Source organism: Macaca mulatta, chromosome 7 (assembly GCF_049350105.2).
Source record: "Macaca mulatta isolate MMU2019108-1 chromosome 7, T2T-MMU8v2.0, whole genome shotgun sequence".
NCBI lineage: Eukaryota > Metazoa > Chordata > Mammalia > Primates > Cercopithecidae > Macaca > Macaca mulatta.
The window spans coordinates 91,830,131-91,857,589 of NC_133412.1; the positions used below are offsets into that span (position 1 = coordinate 91,830,131).

General features: G+C 47.7%; 1 protein-coding gene across 8 annotated transcripts in view; it reads right to left on the reverse strand.

Annotated features, from left to right (window-relative positions):
- The window catches only part of PCSK6 (proprotein convertase subtilisin/kexin type 6), a 188,554-nt gene extending 164,673 nt beyond the window's left edge, over nt 1–23,881 (reverse strand). For all 8 annotated transcript variants that reach the window (XR_013396028.1, XR_013396030.1, XR_013396027.1 and 5 more), the window contains exon 1: nt 23,557–23,881. Coding sequence is in view for 4 of the 8 variants with exons in the window: in XM_028850196.2 (XP_028706029.1) it covers nt 23,557–23,844 (288 nt within the window). In the remaining 4 variants the exon portion in view is untranslated. The remainder of the gene's footprint in view (nt 1–23,556) is intronic.
- Nucleotides 23,882–27,459: the final 3,578 nt, after the last annotated feature.

The window sequence follows — 27,459 nt, forward strand, 5'->3', positions numbered from 1 at the left end:
TGAATGAACAAACAAAATGTTGGTATTTCATTACAGTGGAATATTATCTGTTGATAAAAATAATGAAATACGAATACATGTTATAAAATGGATGAACCTTGAAAACATGCTAAGTCAAAGAAGCCAGATACAAAAAGACCCTATATTACTGTATGATTCCATTATGTGAAATGTCCAGAATGGGCAAATCTAGAGAGACAGAAAGTAGATGAGTGGTTGCTTAGGGTTAAGGGAGTGGGGTAGATGGGGAGTGACTGCTAATACAGCTATGGCATTTCTTTCTGGGGTGATGAAAATGTACCAGATTGGTTGCAGGGATGGTTGTACAACTCTGTGAATATACCAAAAACCACTGAGTTGTATGCTCTAAGTAGGTGAATCCTATGTGAATTATAACTTAATAGAATTGTTATTAAAAGAGAATAAATTGTTATATACAATTATGTAAAAGTTAACTCTCCAGTTTAATCAGAAGACACCCATACAGGTACAAAAATAATTCATAAACTGGGAAACACTGTTTCCCACCCCTGTAACTGACAAAGGATTCATATGCAGTATATGTACACCCAGTAATCCCAATTCTAGGCACATACCCCAAAGAAACTCTGGCATCTGTATACTAGTGGTCTTGCATAAGGCTGTTCTTAGCAACGATTCTTTTTTTTTTTAAGATAGAGTCTCGCTCTGTCATCCAGGCTGGAGTGCAATAGCACGATCATGGGCTCACTGCAACCTCTGCCTCCCAATTCAAGCAATTCTCCTGCCTCAGCCTCCCGAGTAGCTGGGACTACAAGTGCCCATCACTATGCCCAGCTAATTTTTTGTATTTTTAGTAGAGACAGAGTTTCACCATGTTGGCCAGGCTGGTTTTGATCTCCTGACCTCAGGTAATCCACCCGCCTCAGCCTCCCAAAGTGCTGGGATTACAAGCGTGAGCCACCATGCCTGGCCAGTAACAATTCTTAAAAAAGAATTACAAACATGCCAGGAGAATGGACAGATACATTGAGATTTGCTGGTTAAAAAACATTGTACAGCAGTGAAAGTAAGAGAACCACAGCTAAGCTGGGGCTATAGCTACACTGTGGTTAAACCTTAGAAACATGATGTTAAACTGGGGGAAGAAAAGCAAGTCTCAGAATACCACACACAGTACATCATTCCTACAGTGCTCAAAACCAAAACTAAGCAAGACATTGTCTAAGCACATCTACCCCGAGATACACAAGTCACACGGACAGTGGCTTCCTGTGGGATCTGGAGGTGACTGGAAGGTGGTAAGGTGTAAGGAATGCAGAGGTCATACCGGTAACAGTCTAGTCATTGGACGGGGTGACTTCACAGATTCTATTGCTATACTTTGTATAACTAACAAATATATTATGGGAAATATTTTATATGTGTCAAATAACAGATTTTAAATGTTAAACATGTTTTAAAGATAAAGGAGAAAAAAGTGTGGTGTCAGCTCTGGTCATACCATTTCTAATTGGGATAAGTCATCTGAATGCTCTGTGCCTCAGTTTCCTCATCTGTGATGTGGAGATAGGGAAAGTACCTAGTCAGTGGGGTAGCAGTAAGTAGTAAATGAGATCAAGCCCTCAGAGCAGTTTCTTGCCCAGTAAGAGTTTGTCATTCTCGTCATTGTCACCATCATCATCATCGTCATTATTTTCCCTTGTTGGAAGTGATGAGCCGCCACTGCCAGGTCCTTCAGTATCGTGTGCACCCCTCCTTGACACTGATCACATTCTACTCGCACTATGGTTACTGATGCAGGCATCTCCCTTACTAGGTCCCAGAGGCCAACTAGCCGGTCTTGGTGCCCTCTGTGTTCCCCACATACCTGGATCCCAGCCTGCTTCATCTGATCAACACTATGAGGTGGATTCTCCCTTGGAATAACTCAAGGCTCTCCTCCTCTCTCTTTCTGATCATTCATAAGAAAGGTGGGGTATACCATAGCCACTGTGGTGTGCAGAAGACACCAGTGGTGGCCGATCCTACCTCTAATTCCAACCCTTTCTCCTCTGCCTGCCTCTTCTATGGAGGGTGTAGAATCTAAAACCTTGATTTCCCAGACTCCCCTGAAGCTAGCATGGCTATGTGTCATAATTCTGTCCAACGAGATGTAGGCACAAGTCCCTGGGGAGGGTGATACTTCCTGAAAGAAAAGGAAAAGGCCTTCATCCTTCCACCTTTTGCCTCTAGCCCTGTCTCCTGGGTGGCACTCAGACATGAGACATGAAGGTGCATTAGCCACCATGGTGCCATGAGGGGATGCCCATGAGAATAGAGCTGTTCCTGCTGGGAAAGGCAGAGATGATGGAGACATCGCTGGGCACAGCACCAGCCCTGGATGGTCCATCTCCATATTCACTGTGTGAAAACAGTGAGCCCCACTTTGTTTAAGCCACTATCATCTGCTTTTTGCATCTGAATACATTCCTAGCTACTATTTGATAATGCTCTGGAATTGGGTGACACCAAGCATATTATTCCTTAGCAGGATGTAAACTCTCCACTCCCGGCAGGAGCTTTTAGATTACTGGTTAAATAAAATTGCAGAATCTGATCCTTCCAAATTGCAGCTCTCATGTCAGAAGGTGGGCTGTGACTTCAGGACTCCACAAACACCCAGAATTCTATGGCTTCTCCAAAATCCAATAAGGAACCATCCCAGGCAAAATGTCTATGAAGGAGACCGCAGTTGGTACTAACAACTGGGAGTGGCCATCCACCTCCTCGATGCTGGGCCAGTGGTCACAGTATGGATGGCTGTTAGGTGTCCGCACAGGAAGGCACAGCTCTCTCTAGGTTCAGCATGGAGTATGCCTGTCAGGCAAGGAGACAGACCTCACATCTGCACTAATGACGACAGCTCGTCTCACAGAGGTTTAACTTCATGCTGCAATCCTCACAACAGCTGAATACAGAACTCTGTTTTGGCAATGATTGTTGCAATCACATTTTACAGATGAATGATTTGACATCCAAGGATATTAGAGGCTCCCCAACTGTTGATCAATATGTAGTCGAAAGTGCTGGGATTTGTACCCACCTCTTCTGATCTCAAAGTTCTCATTTTGTCACTAGCTCTTTTTGCGAGAACTACTAGATCAAAATAGCGTTATAAAATGAGAAACACATGTGTTTTTTAAGGCATTCTGGGGAAATTTGACTATTACAGGGAGAAAAAAACACTCCCACCTTTGCCCTCCCATTCTAGAGTAGCCTTACAACTCCTGCTCATTTAACTAAGACGGTCAGTTTTCTGTACAATCCATCCCAAACGATGCCCAGAGCAAGAAAAGCTGGGGGAAAGGATAATAATCCAGCCTCTCCAGGCACATCAGTCTCTTGGGAATGAAGAAAGTGAGCATTTGTAGTTTACAGGCAAATATACATGTGTAGAGAGCTGCTACATGCCCTGTGTGACCGTATGCAGGCAAGAAACCATTCCTTCATAAGCTTCTATGCTGGTTCCAAGATGCCGACACGGGCAAACTGCTGAGAGAGACCCTCCATCTGTCATCTTAACCCAAAGTTTTATTTTCTTTCTTCTTTAAGAGAGAATCCTTAGTTAATTAATTTCAGGCAAGAGGGTCCTCTTTTGCATCAGTGGTGGTCGGCACGAGCCCCGAAGAACATGCCGGGCAGGCGAAGGACTGAGCAGGGGCGTCCATGTGCTGCTGAATGGAGCGGCTAGAGCCGGGCGCCTCGCTGGGAGCCGGTGAGGATGGTGTGCAGGCTGGAAATGTCCCAGCTGCTGAATCATGGCTCAGCAGTTTGTTTCCCAGTTTGGCTTAACTTCTGCCTTTTCCATCCTAAGCTTTTCAAATCGGCCAACACAAAAGGTAAAAGAAACAGTGGATCTGAAATTTTCTCCATGACACCTTTCACTAGCTTTAAATTCCTACTTTAAAAATAGTGCTTTCCTAGTCTGACTCCAAGGCCTGACGCTGGAAGGACATGTTATTTCTCTCTCATTCAGTGCTAATGATAATCACCGTGATAATGGTAATATGATTAGCAATAACACACGCTGAGTGCTCATTTCGGGACTGGCATTATTGCAAACATTCAGTTGTTGGAGGTGCTCCTAACTTCCGTTTTTTTGAAGAAAGAGCCGAACCATTTTCATAGCTTTAATTTCATTGGATTTTAAATCTTAGAAGGTAGTTCCATTCCTTTCTCCTTTGAGTGAGTGTTTTTAAACTCCTTACTTTATAGAATCCTCATTCATTTATCAATGTATTCATCTAAAAGCATTTGTTTGATTCCAGCTTTTGTAATATAAGTGCCTATTTATTTTGTATCTTGTCCCATTAATGTGCCAACTCAGGGATCAAAAGTCCCTTGTTTTATACACAGGAGGTGAGGTACGGTGCTGGCTGCCAGAACGAAGCAGGCGAATTATGCCTATTCACATATTTTACCATATTTAATATATTTTATTTTGCCAATGTCTCTTAAAGCACATTAAATATTTAATTAGTTTTAGTTCCTTTTACAACAATGGCATCTTATTTATCTGTCTTTATAATGTAATTAGTGTAATATCTGTATTTGTTTTCCCCCTGAGTCAGCTTAACACTTTCTCCTTTTCATTATGAAATATTTTGTTTCCTTCCAAGTTTTCTGCTAACCAAGTCCTTACTTTATTTAATTCACTTTCCCCGTACAGTGTGCTGTAAGATTATTTTATTTCAGAAAAATGTCACATCTTTGTCTTGGTACTAAGATTCTCTTCTCATTTTACCATTTTTCCCTATTTTAGTTTAATGTCCTTTTCATTTCTATTATGTTATGTGTTCCAAGTTTTACATCCCTCCGGCATTCATTTTAATAGAATTAGGAGAATCTATAAATAAAAGTAGCTCCTTAGAATAATGCTTTCATTCTTCTCTTCTCTCCCTACCCCCACTTCTCCAACATGCCCTAAATTTACCAGCAACTCCTCCTAGGCAGGGGTTCTCCTACAAGGAGTCTGACTGCTATGTCTTTGCTGCATTTGCCCTGGTACATCGCCGGGGTTACACAGGATCAGGATTCTGACACAGGACGCCTGTCCATTAGGACGCTGTAGGGAATGGCTGCTGGTGCCGCCCTTCAATTCGACAACTCGAGAGGCTGAAAATTCTACACAAAGTCAATAATTCAAATTCTGAAACTAGAGAAACACTGCGGAGCAAGACCGAGAAGATAATTAGCAGGCAAGCAACCCAGCCTACCTTGCCGTGCCAGGGGTATCTGCAGCAGGCTTATCTCTCCTCCACAGGAAGGTCCTTAAACCGCGGACTCCGCTCATTTACATTTACTGGGAAGCTTCTCCCTGGGACTGAAGCTCTGCCTGGGGAAAGCCTAGGAATTCAGCAGCTCACAGAGCCACCGTAATCCTTCCAGATGCCAGTGTAGCCCCAGAACATCCTCTACAAAAGCAAATGCCCCTGAACCCAGATTTTGGAGATTTCTTTGATGACATCATTTGCCCCACTAAATCCCTAGAAAGGCTTCTAATCCTCATCTCTAAACATAAATTTATGATTATGTCTTCAAAGACAACATGGGATTTCTCCCACATCCGCCTTGTCTCTGCCATGTCCACAAAAATACCTTTCTCCCAACATCTTGTTATGAAAATTTTCAAATATGCACCAATGGTGAATAAATTGTACAGCAGACATCCATACGCCCGTTACCTTGATTCTACCATTAACATACTCACTAAAATCACTTGATCATACTTTTCCCCATCTATCCATCTTTCTATTCATTTGTCAACACATTTTATTTTTGGTGCATTCTAAAGTAAACTGCAGTATCAGTATACAACATACATCTCCCTAAAGACTTCAACATACACATCATTTGCTTATATATTTATTTCTTTTGAGATAAAATTTAGATATGACGAAACAAGCAAATGTAAATTCCACATATGGTGAGTTTGGATAAATGTACACACTTGTATAACTCAAACCCCTACTGAGATTCAGAAGACAGCTATCACTCCAGAAACTCTCCCACGTGCCTTCCCGGTCAACCCCCCAGTTTTCATTCCCCCACGTTTGGTTCTGCCAATTCTAGAACCTCCTCTGAATGGAATCAGGCCACCCTCATGTAAGGCTTCTTTCACTTGGCCTGTCTACGAGATGCATGCATGTTGTGATGCATGCTGGTTGTCTGTTCCTTTTTATTGCTGAATAAAAGAGTGCTCACTGAATGAATGTATCACATTTGTTTTTCCATTCTCCTATGGATGGATCTAAGAAACATAAAATTGTGATAAAAAAGCTAAATGACCCAGAAAACTCCATAATCCTCTGGGGGAAAAAAAATCAAACAGAGGCATCACCCCAGACTGCTGAGAACCCACCAAGGGGACAGGCAGACTAGAGACATATTCTCACTGACAGTACTTGTTGGCTTGATTCTCTCCTCAAAGCTCCATGGCCAGGTGGCCTGGCCACACCAGTCAGCAGGTCGTCTTCTGCTATGAAGGGGCCGACGCAGAAATCAAACCGGGCTCAATGTTAACATAGCTCCCTGAAGAGGCCTCAGGACAAAGTCGTGGCATTGAAAACGGGTTGGGCAGCATGGCCGCACCCTTCCGGCTGTGTCCAGTGTTTCTAACAATGGGACAATCCACCGGGCATCAGTTTCACACCCACGGTGCATGCAGAAACATGGCCCAAGCTCGAGACTTGCAATCTAATTCATGCAGCCTGACAGCACGATTCAAACAAAACTGACGCTGTGGGGAGAATGGCAGTGGCAAGCGCACAAACAGGTTCCCTCAACCTTGGAGAGACAAAAGGATCTCTCAATGGTAGTGCCTGGTCACTGAGACTCCACTGAGGTGGTCAGTTTTCAGAAGAGACCCAGGGAAGAGGCTGAGCAGTTCCCTGGCATGGTGAGACGCCCAGGCTGGCACAGTCATTAGCACAGATCAAGCACAAAGCAACTACCTCCAGGAAAGGAACCAATTGTTGGAAAGTAGAACCAACTTGGAATAAGAAAATAAATTGGGTTAAGACAGGATTTTCTATAGTTCTCTGTAGCCATTGAACTTTTGACAGAAGAAAATAGAAAATACATCCAGGGCTCTTTATGAGTAAGAATCAAAATGGAAAGCGGAAAGATCCTCTGGTTAGGTTTGATAGCTGTCCTTCCCTGGTTGCAAAAGGAAGGCTGTTAAGACCTGGCTTGTGATAGTGTGGGTCTGTTAGTTCTGGTCTCTCAACGTGAGCCTCGTATTGACAGTCTCCCAGAGTTAACGTGTCCATACCTACCTCTGAGGTTTCATTTGGATTTGTTTCTGTTTTTGTTTTTTGTTTTTTTTTAGAGACAGAGTCTCACTCCATCACCCAGGCTGGAGTGCAGTGGCACGATCATAGCTCACTGCAGCCTTGACCTCCCAGGCTCAAGCAATTCTCTGGCCTCAGCCTCCTGAGTAGCTGGGACTATAGGCACATGCCACCATGCCTGGCTATTTTTTTTTCATTTTTTGTAGAAATGGTGTCTCACTCTGTCATCTAGGCTGGAGTACAGTGGCATGATCACAGCTCACTACAGCGTCAATCTTCTGGGCTCAAGGGATCCTACCGCCTCAGCCTCCCAAAGTGTTGGGATTACAAGTTTAAACCACCATGCCTAGCCTTCATTTGGATTTTAAGATTATTTAGTGTAAGAAAGAATCAATTTGGTTTTCTAATGTTTCTGATGTGATCAAATATCAGAACAAGGTGGAATAGCAAGTTCCTCGAAAAAGCAGGCAAGCAAACAAAAAACCTAGAAAGCACTAATGAGTTCACAAAACTCCATGGGGAAGAGAAAGCATCTGTTCCCACAAACAGGCTTTTGCATCTTGTGCTAAAATGAATGGTTGTAGGCCGAGGTGGGTGGATCACCCGAGGTCAGGAGTTTAAGACCAGCCTGGCCAACATGGTGAAACCCCATATCTATTAAAAATATAAAAATTAGCTGGATGTGGTGGCATGTGCCTGTAATCCTAGCTACTAGAGAGGCTGAGGCAGAATTCCTTGAACCCAGGAGGCGGAGGTTGCCATAAGCTGAGATCGCACCACTGCACTCCACCCTGGGTGACGGAGTGAGACTCTGTCTCAAATAAGTAAGTAAGTAAATAAATAAATAAATAAATAAATAACGAATGAATGAATGAATGGTTGTGAGGGTCTTGGATTATCAAAGTCATGATACGTAAAGTTATTTAAGTCTCTGAAACAAATCTAACTTCTTGTTCTTGGTTAACAGTGTCATATTCCTGCAAATGAAAAACTGAGAGGCGAGCATAAGAAGACTGTTAATGAGCTCAGTCATAAATGGTTACTTTGATAGGACAGCAATAAGGTTTCTTTTCTTTCTATAGAAATTGGGCTTTATCAAGAGGAACACAAATTGGGATTTCTGTTGGTTTGTTTAAGTTGGAAAAAAACAGCAGAAGATCAAGATATATGTTAGACTGAATTCAATGGTGGCCAAAAATGGACTTATTTTTCCATGTTAAAATCTGTCCTCAGACAGACACACCTAAATAAACTCCGACTGGGACAAGGAGGCACAGATCCAGGTACGTGGGGTCCAACAGACATAAAACCACAGGCCTCTGCTGTGACCCTCGGAGAGGACACATGGAAAGCTAAAACTGGCGCCACGGTGGTGATCACTGGGGTGCACAGCCTGCCTGACCCATCTTTATAAGTTAGCACCTCGCCCGGGACCAGGCTTTGAGCCAGCATCCAATAAATGTTTGCTAAGTAAAAGCAGCAGCAAATGAACCCCCCTACCATCTAATGGCATTGAGGGTTGCTGAGGCCTTCACACATCCAGAAGTTTCTATCTCTGCCTTTATCCTTACTGAGCTGATTTTTCTCCCTCCACCTCCCCCGACACCTCTGACCCACTCTCCATCATTCTCTGTCCTGCTCTGTGCCGAAGAAGACTAACCCCTCCAGGCAATACTGCCCAGGCCAATGGAGGCACCAGAAGGAAGCTGCATCCTACTCAGCTCCAGCTCCCACAGGCTCCGCTAACACTGTTCTGCCTCCATCACTGCAGTAGCTCCCCAACATCGCCTACCCAGTCCCCGGGTACCTCAACACCCTTTGTTGGTTCCCTTGTCCCCATGCACACCTCTGTAAGTAGTACCTTCATGAGACTCTTTCCAGTGGGTCATCGAAGGTGAGTTGTTTTTGGATGGGATGCAGATTAAAGTACTCATAATCCATCTGCCCAAACACACCCCCACTTCCCATTCCTCTACGAAAATTCTAGGGACCCCTCAAGGTCTGGCCCTAATGCCACTGGTCACAAAGGCCTCCCTGAATCCCCAGTTGAGAGGTTGCCCCATTCTCCTCCGTTATCTTAAAAGCATTTGGACTCCACCCCATATTCCATTCACTACTCCTCTTGCAAGAGTTACGTGCTGTCTATTTTAGGTAGGGACTTTGTCTTACTCATCTCTGAATTACACAGAGTGATAAGCCCAAAACCTTGCAAACAAATGGTGCTGCAGATTTTATTTCAAAAAACAACAGGCAAGCCAACAAACCCTCTGAACAGTGTTCAACGAAAAGTGACAGGAGAAAATCTGCAACGTACTTAAAAACAAGGGATTAATATCTACAACATAGAGAAAGCAATCATTAAAAGACAAACAGCCCCACTGAAAAAATGGGCAAAGAATATAAATAAGCAATTCAGAAAAGGATTAAAATGGCTAATAAATATATAAAGAGACACTTAACTTTATTTACTTATTTATTTTGAGACAGGGTCTCCCTCTGTTGTCCAGGCTGGAGTGCGGTGATGTGGTCTTGGTTCACTGACTCCTCAACCTCCTCGGCTCCCACCTCATCCTCCCCAGTAGCTGGGACCACAGGCGAACACCACCACACTTGGCTAATTTTTTTTTTTTTTTTGTAGAGTCAGGAACTTGCCATCTTGCCCAGGCTGGTCTCGAACTCCTGGGCTGAAGCGATCCTCCAGCCTCAGCCTCCCAAAGTGCTGGGACTATAACAAGTGTGAGCCAATGTGCCAGCCAAGCGACATTTAACTTGAATAACAATGAGGGAAAAGAAGCTCATTAAAACAACCACCAGATCTCATTTTTCACCTATAAGAATTCGCAAATATGACAACAATTAGTCATCACTACACAAAATTGGTGGGGGCCCACACACACTTCTGGGGGCAGTGTCAACCGGCACTATCTGTTTGGAGAGCCATGGCCCATGTCTAACACAATGTTAACTTGCACATATACATTGACTCAGCAGGTCGCCTCTCTGGAGCCAGACTATTTGGGTTCAAATCTTGGCTCTGGCACTTACAAGTTGTGTAACTGGGAAAAAGTTACTTAACTTCTCTGTGCTTTTGTTTCCACATCTGTAAAATGGGGGTAATAATAACACCTACCCCATCGGGTTTCTAAGATTAAATGAGTTAATACAAGGAAAGCACATGAAAAGTTAGTTGGCACACAGTAAGGGCCAGCAATCATCATTTATTATTATAACTAGTATTTGTTTTATTATTATGGATCCTGCAGAAATTCTCACAAGTGCACAGAGTCAGGAATAAGGATAACCACTGCAACATTGCTTATAACAGAAAAAAAACTGGAGGCGAATCAAAGGAACATTCATAGGTGTGGTATAACAAAACATGTTGCATCTCTAAAATGCCATAAAACTGTTTAAAAAGAATGAGGTAGGTCTCTATGTACCAGCATGGAAAGATTCCCAAGATATCCTACTGTTAGCTAAGAAAATCTAGGTAGGTCCAAAAAAACCCATGTTTATTGTGATCCCATTTATGTTAAAAAAAAATTATTTTTGTGTGTATATGTGCACATATCTGTTAAGGCACAGAAACAGGACACATATACTAATGTGTGAACAGTGGTGACATCTCAGGGAAGGAATAAATTAGGGATGGGATGAGGAGAGGAAGGAGATTTTGGATTTTGCTTTGTATACCTGCACTGTCTGAATTATTTACAATGGGAGAGCATTTATATAATACTCTAAATTTATAAATTTATATGTAATGTATAATTTTTTAAATAAAAATGCTCAATAAAATCCTGATGAGTTGAACTGAACAAATGTTATCAAGTGTGGACCCTCTGCAAGGCTGGTGATGCCGGATGGGAAATGGGGGGAGGTGGGATGAGATGCCATAACCAGGGACCCAGGGCATGTGGGGCGGGGGAGCAGGGCAGTGGCAGAACCTCTTCCACCTCCTTGCATGCTGCTGACCTTCCAGAGTAGCTGCAGCACTATCCACCTCCCCAAGCAGTGATAAAGAACTCACTGACCTAAATGTCAGGAAAGAATTACATAAATGATGGGCCAGCTACGCAAAGGTACACTGACCAGCCATTACAAGTTACGCCATAGAAGACTTATTGACTTGGGAGGTACAAGTTGCAAAAGTAGACAATCCTATTTGTATAAGACATTTGTGAATATGTGTGTGTGTGTGTGTGTGTGTGTGTGTGCATACCTACACAGGTTGAATATCCCTAACCTGAAAATCTAAAATACTCCAAAATCTAACAGGGCACTCAAAGGAAATGCTCATTGAAGCATTTCCAATTTCAGATTTTCAGGTTAGAGATGCTCAACAAGTGAATATAATACAAATATTCCAAAATCTAAAATAATTGGAAATTCAAAACATTTCTTTTCCCAAGCATCTCAGATACGGGATATTCAACCTGTATATGAGTGTGCACGCATACACTCAGAGACAGAATCAAAAAACAAAAAGAACATGGCCCAAAGTGTCAACAGTGATTATTTTGGGGTGATTTTTATAGTTTTCTTGTTCTTTTCTGTGTTGCAAAAATATTCTGTATCCACGTATCCTTTCTGTACTATACTGAGAAGAATCAAGTAATGTAAATAGTCTTATACCTAGGCCATGCTACCTTCTATGCAACTGTGGGTCCCCCTCCAGCCTCTTCTCTCCTCTTTGGATCTGGTTCTACTGTGTTCCACTTGCCTCCCAGCAGGTGGGAAACACAGGGTTCTGGTAAGCAGAAGGGAGGGTATCCAAGAAAAGTTCCCTGACCTTCAGACTCTTAGACTCCATATCAAGAATGCTGCCTTCATTCCTGCATAGATAAGCCTTTGAAGTGAGCCCCAGGTCAGAGCCCTGATAAGGAGGGGAGGATCCCATAGTACAGCTAGGACTTCTTCACAGGTCCCTTATGCCCCAACCCTCCATCTGCCTGGACTGCACCCCTCTGCCCTAGCCACTTAGAAAATCCCAAGCCAAGTTCCGTGGCAGCTCACATGCCAGCTGCTCTTTGTAGCCTTTCCTAATAGACACAGACTCTGTCTATGAGGAAGGCCTGGAATCCAAGTTGCCCAGGTTGAAAGCCTTGCTCTGACCCTCACTACTATAGCAGGTTACTCAGCCTCTGTGGGTCTCAGTTTGCTCATCTGTGTAATGGGATTAATAGTAGGGTTCTGGGGGCAATTATCAGTAGTGCTTGGCAGACAGCCAAGACTGACATAGGAGCGGCTGGTGGCAGTCATGGTAGGGGTACTGGAATCCAAGGACCCAGTTGCCATTCTCAGGAAATAGTCACGTGAGAGGAAAGAGAGGCTGAGTACAGGCACAAGTCAGACTACTTCTTTACAGAAAATAAACCTTCCACAGGAGAGGCTCCACCGAGGCCCCAGGACACACCCTTGCCTCCTTTCCTCAGTCCTCCTTCCCACTTTCCCTCCCTCCCTCTTCTGTGGCTTCCCCCATCCTCTTTTTTTTGGCTTCCTTTCCTCTTGTTCTTCTGCCCACCCAGGAGGAAGATGCTCATTCTGAGCTTCAGAGAACACTAGGATAGGATGCTGGGTTTGACCAGATTTACCAGTTCTGCCTTGGAGTAGCCATGTGGCACAGATGACTGAACATTGCCTTGGCCTTGAGAGGAGAGTCCCTGCAGGTGACACTGGAATCACTCAGCAAGACTCAGTCCCAGGAAACACAGAGCCCAAAGACAAGGTACTAAGAGATGTCAAAGGGTAGAAAGCACAAGCAGTATTTGACTATATAGAAACATCACAAATATTTGCTGCCCACAAACCTGCTAGAGCTCAGCAGAAGTGAAGATAACAAGGTCAGCATTTTCTCCATACTCACACTGTAAGGATCATTTGCCTTTGGTGAATGGAATCAGGGCATCACAGGTCCTGGTATAAAAAATTCTAACAATTTCTCATTCACTAAACCTTCTTAGTGCCGGGAACTGCGCTAGGGTCTCAGGAAGCAAAATGAGTCACATAAAGATGAGGACTATGAGACGCTGTGGTCCAGAGGGTCTAGCGGGGAGACAGACACCCCGCATGCCATGGCCAAGCCCCTCCATGGAGCTCAGAGAGGACAGGGCTGCAGGCAGGTCAGGAAGCAGCACTTTAGCTAATGTCAAAGAAGGGCAGGGTCCCGGGTAGACCACACAAGGAAGGGGCCCCCAGGTTAAAACAACAGCAACAGATAGGTGCAAAAGAAAGAAAAAGCATATGGAAAGTTTGCTGAACATCAAAGGCCCGGACTTAATGAAGAAACGTATGGTAAAGGTGAAGGGTCTGGGTGAGGACAGAGCAGCGAGGAGGGCAGGCTTGCTCACCAAGGGCTGGATGTATCATGCTTTTCTGTGCAGGAACCTCTGCTGGTTTTAAAGAAGGGAAAGGACAGCATGAGGTTTAGGGCTCTGAGGAATCCTACAGTGGCACTGGGGGAAATGGCCTGGAAGGGAGGCAGGGAAGCCAGTGAGGCAGTCACCAGGACACTCACTACCAGGGAGAGTATAAGTGAGCAGGCCCGGCCTGGGCTGTGGCCATGGGCTGGGTGGCAGGGGAGAAAGACCCAGAGGCAGGGCTGTAGTCAGTGCACCCCCATGCAGCCTTCTACTAGACAGGGAACAGCAGGCCTGACCTCTGGTGGGAGGGCACTTATCCAACAAGAGGCAGCCCCTCCCTTCCCCTCCACCACCTTCCCAGATCTCCACCCAAGGAAGAGTCCAGCAATGATCATGGAGGTGAACTTAGGCCTTCTGAAGGCAAGAAGGAAGCTCTTATAAATGACCACTGCTGGGGTCCTCCCAGGTGGACAGTCCAGGAAGGGGGACAGGGCCTTCTTGGACTGTCCGCCTGTGGCGAGCCCAGCAGTTGTCATCTCAAGATGATCTGCTTAAATGATCACAGGAGATATGTCTGAGAGTTGTCACCAGGGTGTTTGAAACCAAAGGGGGAAAGTCTGGAAGTCCAGGTTCCTTGCAAGAACATGAGTGATGCCATTACCCACTGACGTATTCACCCCCAAGGTGGTCTGGCTGATCACTCAGAGCTTCGGTAGTCTGCTCCATTTGGGCTGTTTCTTCCCACTCTCACTAAGAAGATGGATTTTCCCGACACGGACTCCAGAATTGATGGATGCTGGCCAGTGGTAGAAATTCAAGAGCCCCCGAGGAAGGTTAGAGAAATAACAGTGATGGCATCTTCCCAGCCCAATTCAGTAAATGGGTCCGTGTGCGGCTGAGCAGAGCTGCAGGTTGGGCGTGGCTGTGGGGCCCTGTGGAGTGCAGCTTGTTTATGCCTAAGCGGCCAAGGCAAGACAATGAGACTTTCTTCCTTTCCACGGTGCCACTGTCTTGACACTGAGGGCATTGATGGGCTGGTTGCCATGGGAACCCGAGGCTGCTGATCCCATCCCATGGAGCATGAGGCTCCTGACAGCTGATGGCTATTCATCCCCCTTCCTTGCAGGACTAGACAGGGGGCCTTGCACCTGCTGCTGGGTCCTCAAGATGCTCAAAGAGCAGAGGCACAAGGACATCAGCAAGAACCACAGCTTGATGGGATGATGGGACCCGCAGGGTCCGAAGCATCCACAGTGAGCTCCAGGGCACTAGTGGGGCCTCCAGGGCGTCAGTGGGGCCTGCAGGGTACACAGGGCTCTCAGATCAGTGTGGAGCCAACCTGGCCAAGAGGCAAACTACAGCGTCACAAGGAGGGTGTCCTCATACACAAGTACACACATGGGAGGGCCTATCAGGTGACTCCGAAAAGCAAACGATTGGGATGAGAAAGCGATGGTGGCAGTGGTTCAATAAATGACACTTAAATAAAGCACAGGAGCCTGGCCTTGGTCCTTCACAAAGGCTTATAACCACTAAGAGACTCTTGCAATGCAGGGGCCACATTTTCTTATCTCTAAGTGCCCACGCCAGTGACAGCACACAGCAATACTCGCTGAATAAATGAACGCACATCTGCTAGCCATCAGAGAGGTGGCGGAATTGGAACTAATCTTAGAGAGTAGCCAGAGGACTAACTTTGGGTTGACTCACCCTGGAAGCCCAGAGACCAGTGTCAGAAACAGGCAAGCCATCAGGCAATGTCAAGGTGGCAGGAGGCCTGGGAGCCCAGACGAAGGGCACGTCCAGTGGGCTGGGGAAATCGGGATGAGTTGGCTGATGGAACTGACAGTGGAACAGAACCGGGAAGGCTGAGGGGCTAACCTGGTGACAGGGTAAAGCCATTCTGGGCAGGAAGAATAGCAGAATCAAGCCTGAAAGGAAGCAAAAGCATGAAGACAGGGGTTCGGCAGAGCTGGAGCTACAGCCAGGGTTCAAGGCGGTAGGGTGGGACAGGAGGAGGCCCTGCAACAGTGCAGGGAGGTAGAGGCGATAGAGGCCACAGCCTGTGCTGGGCAGTGGCAGAGGTGAAGCAGGGAGCCTGAGAGCCATGCAGGAGACAATGAGACAGGCTTGGGGGAGCACGGGAGCAGGAGGAGGCGATGGTGACCTCTAGGCCTCCAGCTCTGCCACTAAGGTAGACAGGGTTCTCTTTTTATAGACAGGGACCCACACAAGGAGGAGGTTTCAGCAAAAGATGATTAGTGCAGCTGATAAACGTGCAGCTTGAGTGACTGAAATGTGCAGTGACTGAAATGTGAGTGCCTCAACTGTGCAGTTTGAGTGGCTTCCTAGAAGGACTGGAGGGCTTTTCTTTTTCCATCCAATAGAGAGAGGTGTGAGAGGTTTCAATGCTGACGAACAGGAGCCAGTACAGATTGTCCAAGACAGAACGATGCTGGTGTGTAGCCCTTTGAGTCTGTGCATGTTCATACACATGCACGTGCACGCACCAGGTGGACAGAGGGAGAAACAGTGGCTGGTGGGGTCCAAGGAGGTTCCTATGTCATTCATTTGTTCATTTTGGCAGAGCTGAAAGGCTTTCTGTCTGATGATTTACCTTTGTCTGGGAAGCAGGTACAAGGTGACAGCAGTAGAAGGTGAGTCAGAGGGTGTAGGGTCCTGCCCTACACTGATTTCTCAGAAGGTAACTGGATCTAAGGCCTCATCACCATTAAACAGGCCTGGTGACACCTCCCTGAAGGGCTAGTGAGGGCCTTTGGAGCAAGAGTAGTCATGAGAAACATCAGCTGGGGAGAGCAAGGCCAGGGCTTCTGGTCAGTGGCAAGGCCAAGACCCAGTCCCAGGAGCCAGGAGGAAGCCACCCACCCAGGGCAAGGACAACTTGGAAGCCCTCCGAGGGCAGGGCTCTGGTAAAAGGAGGGTGGGAGGTGTCAGCAGCCTGGGCTGAGCTGTAGAAGATCAGAGGAACCACTTTTTAGATGGCAAAATCTGTGTAGAGGCTCAGAGATACAAAAGAGCTCAGGATGTTCCCCAGCTGGCATGCAGTTGGCAGACACTGGAGAACAGGGTCTGGACAGCCCTGAGTGCCCCTGTCGCCACCCAAAGCTCAAAGCCGGCAAGAGTATCAGGCAGTGTCCCAGCCTCCCCTAGCCCATCAACAGCTCTGTGTTTCTCATTTGCTTCCCTGGTTTCCACCTAGAGAAACTCAAGCCTTTCCAGTGGACCAGTCAGCTGAGCCACCTGCTCAGTCCTGATTCTGAGTCTGCCTCTGGATGCTGCCTTCTGGAGCTTTTCTGGCTCCATAGATGGCAGCTGGCTCAGCTTCGATCACCACTCCCCACACCAGCTCCAATGACTCAGGAGGGCAGTTCAGTCAATTAAAATCCTGCCCACTTAAATGCATCACTATTTGGGTGAAGATGTCAGATACGAGGGTTGAGACAATGAGCTTCACAATCCTAATCCTTGTCTCTGTCCCTCAGTTCACACCCAGAACCTCTTGCAGGCCAGCTGTGCACAGCCATTCCAGCTTGGCTCAGAGCATAAAACCAAGACAGCCTTAGACGGAAAATCAATCCCAGAGAACTAGGTCACAGGTGACTGCTATTCTGGGTTTCCCCTTGTCCCTACCAAACCCCTGACACTCTGGCTGGAACAAGTTCTGGCCCATTATTTTAACACCTGGTTAAGGCTTTGGCTTGTTTTTCATTGCAAGAACAAGTTGTCTGCAGCATGACAATTTTCTTCTGCTGACAAATGAATTGTGTAGGCTCACCTGAAATTCTGGGCCAGGTATGTCCTGCTCAGAAGCTATTTTAAGTAAAACTATTTAAGGCAAGTTCAAGATCATTTAAGGCTCTTAGATCTTTTAGGGCCCTGGCAGCCAGCCTGCCTTTTTACGTTCAGACTCAGAAGCAACAAATTAGCTCAATACCCCAGGCAAAGCAAAAACCCAAGGGAAAGTATGGCATCCAAGAACCACCCTTAAGATAAACGTCATTTCCAAGAGCAGCAGATGCTGAGCTGTTGTGATTTGGTATGTGGAGAATACCTTGCTGCCATCCTCTTCACACAAGCAACTTGTCTTTTCTCAGTGTCACAATGTCAAAGGTGACAATGCACACAGGTTGGAGTGAGGGTGACTGGAAGGAGCAAGAAGCAGGGGAGAATGGAAGGGTTCCTGGGCTCCGTGTCCAGCTCTGTCCAAACGGCCATGTGACCTGCAGCCAGGCATTCTGTTTCTCTGTCACCATTTCCTTGACAAGTGGATTGGCCCAATCTGGACATCTAAAGTAGGGACTTCTTAATCTGTGCTCGCAGGCACCTGTGCCTCCAAGGGTGTACTTCAGATGGTCCAGGAGCACCATGGGGTATGTGTCCAATGCGCATTTCCCTTTTTTCTCTCTTTAATGTTTTATGTGTATCTGTGTATATGTGTATGTATATAGGTATATATGTCAACATACATGTGTTTATATATTATGTGTGTGTATATATACACACTTGTATACATTACCATATGTAATATACCCCAATACAAAGAAAAAAAAGTACAACATATCTAGGCACAATTTTGTATATAATCCATGTATACATACACACACCCACACACATAAGCGTGTGTTGTAAAGTAGTACACTGCAGATAAAGTTTGAACTTCCTCTCCCCTCCTTACCTTCTTGGAGGCCATTGCTAACTAGAATTTGATGCAGATCCTTACATCCCACACTTTTATACTTTTACTACATCTATAAGCATCCACAATACAGTACAGATGTGTGGTTTTTGTTTGTTTGAGACAGAGTTTCACTCTACTCTTGCCGCCCAGGCTGGAGTGCAGTGGTGTCATCTCAGCTCACTGCAACCTCCACCTCCCAGGTTCAAGTTATTCTCCTGCCTCAGCCTCCTGAGTAGCTGGGATTGCAGGTGTGCACCACCACGTCCAGCTAATTTTCATATTTTTTTAGTAGAGACAGGGTTTCACCATGTTGGCCAGGCTGGTCTCAAACTCCTGACCTCAGATGATCCACCTGCCTCAACCTCCCAAAGTGCTGGGATTACAGGCGTGAGCCACCGTGCCTGGCCTGTTTTGTGTGTTTCTTAACGTTTACATGAATATGATCACATTGGACATCTACAATTTGCCTTTTTTCTCTCTCAACATTATTTGAGAGATGTATCTGTGTAGATATAGATCTGCTTTATTCATTTCTAACCACTGTAGAGTCTTGTGTGGTGTGACGATTTTGATTTAGTTCTCTATTCTACTTTAAGGAAGGTAGGTTTTCCCTTCATTTAAAAAATGCCTGCATGGACATTCTTATACAAGTCTCCTTGTGCACATGTGCGAGGGTTCTTCCAGGATATGTCTAGATGTGGACTTGCCGGTGCAGTTCAGCCTCACTGTGTATTGCCAAATTGCTCTCCAAACTATACCAATCTCCACCAGCAGCATCTGAAAGTTCCCATTGTTCTATATCCTTGCCAGCACGTGATGCTAACACTCTTCCATGTCGGGCAACGTGACAGGTGTGAAATGGTATCTCATCATTGCCTAAATTGCAGTGCTCCAATAACCCCTAGCGAGCTTGAGGGAAGCTGGGCATCATTTCTTATATTTATTGGTCATCTGGATTTCTCTTCGTTGACTTCTCTATTCATAAACTTCCCCATTTTTCTACCTGGCATGTATCTTTTTTTCTGAGTGATTTATAGTTTTCAAAATAATCTGTGTACTAATCTGTTTGTTACATATTGTAAATACTTTCCCAGTCTATTACTTGCTTTTTAACTCTGTTATGATGCCTTTGTTAACATAGAATTTTTATCTCAATGTATCAATCTCTTCATTTTAAAATGTGTTTATTTTCATGACTTGTTGAGGAACTCCTTTCCCAATGTGACAAAGGTATTCCACTGTATTTCTTTCTAAAAGTTTTATATACATATAAAAATTACTGACAGAGAAACAGTAATCCCATCTGGAATGTACTGTTGTGTAATGTGAGGATCCAATTGTTTTTCCATGGGGAGAGCCTGTTCTCCCAGCACCATTTAGTAAATAGCCCATCCTTCCCCATCCATTTATAACTCTTCAGCTCACACGCACAAGTTCCCACACATGCTTGGGTTTGAGGGGACTCTATTGATGGACTGCGTCCATGTTCAGCTGTTGTCATTACCACAACTCCCCTCCTCCTCTTCTTTCCCAGAGTTGTCTGAGGTATTCTTGGACCTTACTCTTCCATATGAACTTTATAATTCATTTGCGTGATTTCATATTCCACATTAAAACTTGTCATGGCTTAAACTAGATTACATTGAATTTGCAGATTAAATTGGGGCAACTATGAGAGCAAGTTCTCCCATACACGAACACAACACATCTGTCCCTTTATTTAAAACTTTTTTTTTTTTTTTTGAGATGGAGTTTCACTCTTATTGCTGAGGCTGGAGTGCAACGGCGCGGTCTCAGCTCACCACAACCTCTGCCTCCCGAGTTCAAGCGATTCTCTTGCCTCAGTCTTCCAAGTAGCTGGGATTACCAGCATGTGTCACCACGCCCGGCTAATTTCTGTATTTTTAGTACAGACAGGGTTTCTCCATATTGGTCAGGCTGGTCTCAAACTCCCGACCTCAGGTGATCCGCCTGTCTCAGCCTCCCAAAGTGCTGGGATTACAGGTGTGAGTCACCACACCCAGCCTAAACTTTCTTTTCTCAGTCCTTCTTCTAAATATTTTATGTTTCTCTATAAAAGTCTCACCTTTTTAAAAGACCTATTTCAAAGTATCTTACAGCTTTTATGCAAGAATGAAGAATGGTTCTTTTATCTTCTCAGATGTGCTGCCATGCAGGTAGCTGTTGCTGATCAACTCCCTTATTAGCTCCAGTGGTTAATCTCTAGGTTCTTTTGGATTATCCATGTAGTTATGTCATCTGCCGATAATGACACTGGACACTTCCACATTTTTATTCCCTTTGAAATACTGTGGTGTTACCTGGAATGATGAGTACAGGGACAAAGAGAGGCTATCTTGTCTTGTCCCTGGGGATGCATATTTTACAACGGAGAGGATCCACAGCCTTTATCAGATGTTGAAAGGGAGCCAAGACTCAAGAAAGGTGAATAACCACCAGTCTAAATTACCTCTGGACCAAGTAAAATAAACTGAAACCAGTTATTAGTTGTATGGAAGAAAGTAAAACAAGCAAGCAAGAACTTTGAGCACAGCAACTATCTGGGAGAAAACCAGGGCTGTGATTCAGGCAAGTACAGAACATAACACTAATTGCCCATTAAGGGCTTGGAGAAAGAGTTTCACAAAGGAGATCTCAGACCAGAGAATACAGCAGAAGAAAATTGAGCAGGGGATGGAACTGTCAGAGGTGACATATGCATACCATGTGAACACAAACAGCTTCCTTCGCTTACTTCACCCCCATTTACTCATCTGTAAGTCAAAGCTAATAATATCTACATCTTATTTATGAGTCACAAATTCTCCTGGCTGAAAAAAAGGCAAATAAGGTTTTCAAAGAGTTCTTATTGAGTGGGTAGAGGCTCAAATGCTCCGGGCCTTTTCCACATTAGCAGTGCACTTAGAGAGGGGAAAGAAAAGCTTGTTTTGGAATAAAGAGTAATATGCCCTCCGTGAGTAATCACACACAAGCCTCTGAGACAGCTCCTATCCCCAACCAGCTAATCCCTGTGTTAGTGAATGTCACCACAGTGCCACTGCCAGCACCATGCCTGAGTGACCAGGCTGTGTGGCATTCATCCTGGCTGCACTGGACAGAGCTGGGGAGACCCCAATTGACTCCCCAGAATATCCTGGGTAGGGAGTGTGCATCGGAGGGAATCTTCTCTCCCATGAGCAAAATCAGGAGAGCAGGCTGCACATAAAAACTCAGCAAGTCTGACAGAGGTTGTCTCGAAGGGCCGGCATGGCCAAGGGTTAGGCATTTCTATTCCCACAGACAGATATTTCCGGGGAGAGTTACCTGTGCCTCTCTGCCTCTCTCTTGCAGTGTGAGCTCACAGCTCAACTTCAGCTCCATTCTGCTCATTTAATTTTAGGATCCCAAAACCCAGGCACTTTGTAATTTATCATGTAGCTTAAGTCACTTTTAGCTGCAGGCAAACTGCTGGGCCACCTGGGCACAGCAGCAAAGTGTGGCAGGAGCCAGGGGCACAAAGCAAACATGAGGAACGCCTTCTTCAGCCTGGACAATCAGCCAGGGAGAGTCAGGAACTACAGAGACGAACGCAGTCAGTGCTACTCGAAGGCAAAATCTGAAATCACAGGATGTTTGGAGGGACTTGAGTGGTTAAAAAAAAATATATATATATATATATATATGGATATACATGTGTGTATATGTATGTGCATGTATATGTGTATACATATAACATTTTATATATACATATACACACACACACATATTTTTAAAAGGTCGCCAAAGATGTGCTAGCATTCTTTCAGATAAACTCGAACGTGCCTTGCGAAGATTCTATCATTCAAATGGTAGAATCTACCCCTCCAGCAGGCCACACACCTAACAGCACATCAACGTGGGGCTTGGGATCCAGAAGAAATGTCATTTCTATCAGGGACGCCACCACACCTTGCTGGCTTCTGCCACGGATAATGATGAAACTAAATTTAACACTGCCTGGCACTGAGGTTTAGAGTTATGAGTCGGCGCTTCCCTGTCACTTCACTTAATCCTCTGAGTGTGTAGTTTGTAGATTTGTTAACTGCACTGAGAGGTCCCCTGGTGCGACCCCAAACTGATGGCCTCTCCAGGAGCCATAAATCTGGATCAACCCCAACTCACCACCCCTCAGCCCGGTAGCTGGTTGAGACAGGAAAAAGGCACCCGCCGGGCGGTCCTTTGAGGGTAATGCCGCCTTTGTGCCCAGGGCGTGGCCTGCTTGCTAACTGACAGAAGAGGTGACAGCCAAGCCCGTGGGGTGCGGGGCTGGGAGGGCTCCTCGCTGGCCCCGTGGGGGCCGGTAAGGGTCAGGCCCCGGTCCAGGCTCTGTGGCAATGCAACATTAGATCTTTCCGACAACCGAACAGTGTAGACATTGCCACTAACTGCAAAGGAGCATGTAAGGGAAGTGACTCGCCAAAGGTCATACCGCTCTGCCATCGGAACTGCGGCTGGAGCCCACAAACAAAGCGCCCTCCCTCCTTTCCTGGAGAGGTTTTAAACCCAGGACCCCCAGCCCTACGCTGTCCCAAAGCCTCTCCGACGGCGGCCGGGCTCCAGGGTGCAGGCACCCCAGTCATCTACCTCCGGAGCGGCGGACACGGAGGCAGCGCGAGTCCCCCAGACGCCGGGCCACGCTCATGTCACCTAAGCAGCGGCCGGCCGCCTTGGCGCGCACACAGGGTCCAGAGCCCGCGCTGCCCGTCGGGGACAGAGGGGCCGGTCCTCCGCGGGGGAGAGCTGGGTGGGCGCTCAGGACCCAGCGGCGGACGGCGCGCGACGCCCGAGACAGCCCAGCCTTCCCCGGAGCCCGGCAGGTGTCCGCGCCGCCCCAGCTTCTGAGGCCACACTTCCGAGCGCAGGGTTGGGCGGCACTGCCCGGGTACTTGCGGTCGGCGCGCCGGACCTGCGTGGGCGCCCACGAGGGACCCCGAGTCCCCCCAGCCGAGTGTCCCGCGCACGCCCTCCCGGGTGACCCCCCCGGCAGGGCGCCCCGGCCGCCTGCAGTCCCCAAGCGGTCCCGGAGCCTTCCCACGCGCGGCCCGGCGCCGGGGCCGGGCGGACAGGACTGCGGAGGCTGCCCCCTCGCGCGCGCCAGAGGCCGCCGGGAAAGTTTTCGGCGCGCGGGGCCGGCCGCACTCACCTGGCCCAAGTTGAGGTAGCCGTGCGCCGCGGCCACGCGGTCCGCTTCGGCCGGGCCGCCCAGCACTTGCACTGCCCAGTGGTTGGTGTAGACGGGGCGCGGCGGGGGCGCGGAGCAGGCGGCAGGCAGCGCCAGCAGCAGCAGCCAGCGCCAGGGACGCGGCGCGAGCGGCCGGAGCCAGGGCCCGCCGGCACCCCCCGCGTTCCCCGCGCCCGCAGCGGCGGCGGTGGCGGCGGCGGCCCGGGGCGGCGGCCGGGGCCCGGGCGCAGGCAGCGCGCGCGGAGGCATAGCGGCGGCAGGCTCGCGCGGCGCCCGAGCTGCGAGTGCGCCGGGGGGTGGAGTGCCGCCTTTTAAAGCCGCTCCGCGCCAGAGAAGCGCCGCCGCCGCCACCGCCGCGGGCGGGAGCCAGGGAGGAGGAGGCGGCCGCGGCGCGTTCCCGCCCGCGCGGCCCGGCGGCGCCCCCGGGCCCGCGCTCCTGCGGCCGGGCTCCGGGGCCGAGACCGGTCCGGGAGGCCCGAAACGCCCCCCACCGGGGGAACTTCTCCGCCGACTTTTGGGGCTCTCGGGACGCAGGACCGCCCCGGCGGCGGCCTCGGCCCCGCGAGTTCTGCTGGGAGCGGGGAGGCCCTGGCGTCTCAGGTGAGTCCCCTGTTCCCTAGACCGGCCGGACACCCGGAGGCTGCACTCACCTGGCGGGGCCTCAGACGCCCGGCGGCCTCGCCCGCCTCCCTAGACAGAGGGCTTGCCAGTGTGCAGGGTCCCAGGGAGAAGAAACTGCCGGGAAGACACTGGATAGCCCAGGATCCAGCATGGCTGAAGGGGCATGTTGAACAGGGCAAAGGCATGTGGCGAATTAGCCGGGCTCACGAGCATGTACCCGAGAAACCACCGCACAGAGCCCATCTGGGCAAATGACTGTCCTGGCTGAGGGCAGGTGCCCCACCTGTAAAATGGGGGGAACAGTGGTATCTACCCCATCGGGCTGATTTGAGGATGAGGTCCGTTTTTGCTGTACAATAAGCTGTCCATAAACGTTCGTTTTTATGAGCCCAGGGCCTGCCTTGTGGTAGGTGTTCACTAGATGATGTACACTCTTAGAAGCACCCACTGAGCTGGGACCAGCAGTGGGAAAGTGAGTTGAATCATCCTCACCCCTGTTGCCTGGAGCAGCCTGGTATCCAGTGGATAATGATTTGAAGTACCCTGGAGATGTATGGAAATGTTCCATGACCAAGGAATTATGAAGGGTAAGGATCGCTGCTAGATCCCTTCTGTCATCCCTCCCAGGACCCATTGGTCCCACTGGCCCACTTGCAGAAAGCAAGCCATCAGCCTGCTTAATACAGGAAGTAAAACAAAAAGGTCGAGAAGGCCTTGAGGTGGGAAAGAAGCTGCTTCTCTGATGCTCAGTTCCAGGAGCAGTCTCCTGTTGAGCGTGCAGGATTCACTTGGAGTCTGTGGCTTGGCAGCCTGAGTTGAGAGGCTGGGGCAAGAGGGGATGGGCAGAGGACAGGATCTGCATAGATGGTTTCCGAGGTCCTTTCCAGCCTCGCTCTCAGGAGCCCTTTGGTTTCGTAACCCACATGATTCATCCTTTCTGCAGGTGTGAGTCACCCCTAATGGAGGTGGGAGAACAGGAGGCGTGGTGGGAGGCCCCATCCCAACAAGTCACATCCATGTTCACAAGGGCTCCTGCCAAGGGCCCATCTTGGAACCTGGAGATCAATGTCCCACACGGCCTTCCCTTTGCTGCTCTAGATGCAGCTTCACCTCCCTGTGTTCCCCCGGCAAGTGGGGTCCGCTGCTTGGGCAGTCACTCTAGGTCTGTCCACGCTGCAGAAGACAGCCACTGTGTGTCCCTCCTACAGATGGACTGGATGCTCATCAGCCCCTGCCAATGGAGAGACACGAGGCCCTCATGCAAACTGGCAGCCCTAGAGGAGAACCCACCATACCTGTTGGACAGAAACAGTACCCAGAACCCTCAGTCTGCCTCTGCCTGACATGGCCCTGGCTGCCTGGCCAACTGGCCTGTAGAAGAGGGATATTGGCCTGAGTCAAGGGGACAGAGTTGGAGGCATTGCATTGTCACCTAGCAGCAGTATGTCTGGGCAACATGTGTTACCTCTCTTCCCCTTCTCCTGCCGGCCAGATATCCCTCAGATTCATCCTGGATCCGGTACTGTTCTTCTTCGAGTATATGGCCTGCTTCAAGATAATGTACACTGCACATCAGCTAAATAATTATAAAGCAGCTAGTGTCTCCCAAGACGGAGCCCCCGCAATGTCAGTGATTTTGACAGGCAGAGGTAAGGGTGTTTCCATAATAATGTGGTAAATTAAGGGATTCAGCCTGATGTACTGAGGGAGACTAAAATGCATCTGAATTTTTATTTGGAGAGATCTGAATTTATTTTATTAACAAGTCTGGTCCTTTTGGGCTGAACTTTCCATTTGTCATGGAAGTGCCCTAGCAATATCTTGACTCCAATGTTGTAGGAAGACCACCTTCCCAAAATGAACATCCTAAATCAAATCGCCTCCTGTGGGTTTCCTATTGATTTACACGGTGACAGGATTAGCTCAATCACAGGAGTACCAGCCCTTTTCATTGTGATAGGATCTGTAATAAAACTTGGCTAGTCGTCCTGCAGGGAGGGGATTTATTACTCAGTCAGACTCTGGCTCTCCAGATGACCCCCGAGATCTACATAGCTCTGTGGGGAGGGAACGGGATGCTGCTTCCCTAGATTGAGGTCTTTGAGCCTCAGGAGGGACAGGACATGGACCCGAAAGGTGATTGGAGCCTGGTCATATTTCGGAAGTTTTGTGATATTTATACTAACATCTTCTAAAATCAGAAAAGAGGAGAAGACATTGAATGATGTGTTCTCATGCCCACCAGTGATCCCTTTACAGCAAGTACAGGGTTATCCAGCCAGAGCCCAGGAATACCCATACAGCCAAGACCACTGGACAGCAAGAGCCTTTGCGCAGCCTTCTAGGGTGGGATAAGACAGACTTTGATGCAGAAATTACCTCTGTGTAGGGAATAGACGCTTTGCTGAAAAATTGCATTTTTGGCAATATGCTAGGTTCAGCAGGCCAAAGTAGCATCCTTTGAAAAATGTCTGATGGACACCACCTTCAGGATACCAGAGATGAGCATGGACTCAAAGCCCAGCTTTGTCATTTACTCATGTGCAGCCTCAGTAAAGTTGCTTCAGTTTGCCCTACTGAAAATACTAGTAACACTGCTGTCCCCATGCAGAGGTGCTGTCAGGACGACAAGAGCTGATGTGTGCAGAGCCTGGCACCCGGAGCCTGGCACCAAGTCAGCACTCCATAAATAGTGGCAACAGTGACCACTGCTAACCAGGAGCTCTCCAGTGGGATAGAGTAGTTAGGGCTGAATACTCTGACCTTCTCTGGATGAGGGCTCACTGTCCTCATCTATGCCTGGGTGCACATTTTCTCGCATTTTAACATCCCCAAATCAAGAAACATCTCACAATTAGTGTTTTGCAATCACTACTGGCCTGGGCTGAAATTGAGTTCTTTCAGAGAGGGTTTGTGTTTGCTTCTGCCAGTGATCTGGGGACACAACTCCTGAAACTCCTTGGGGATCTGCTGAATGGTGTGACCCCAGAATGAGAACCAGCTTATGGTTCTAATGATCAGTGCAGGGCATCTCTCCCTATTTCTCTCTCCCCTCGCCAGGGCCAAAATAGAAACCTGTTGATTCCTTGCTGTTCCTCTCCATGGCGGGTTTATTTCTCATTTTCTTCTGTACTGACAGTGGAGTCTTTCTTTTCTTGCCTGCCTGCCTGCCTGCCTGCCTGCCTGCCTGCCTTCCTTCCTTCCTTCCTTCCTTCCTTCCTTCCTTCCTTCCGTCCCTCCCTC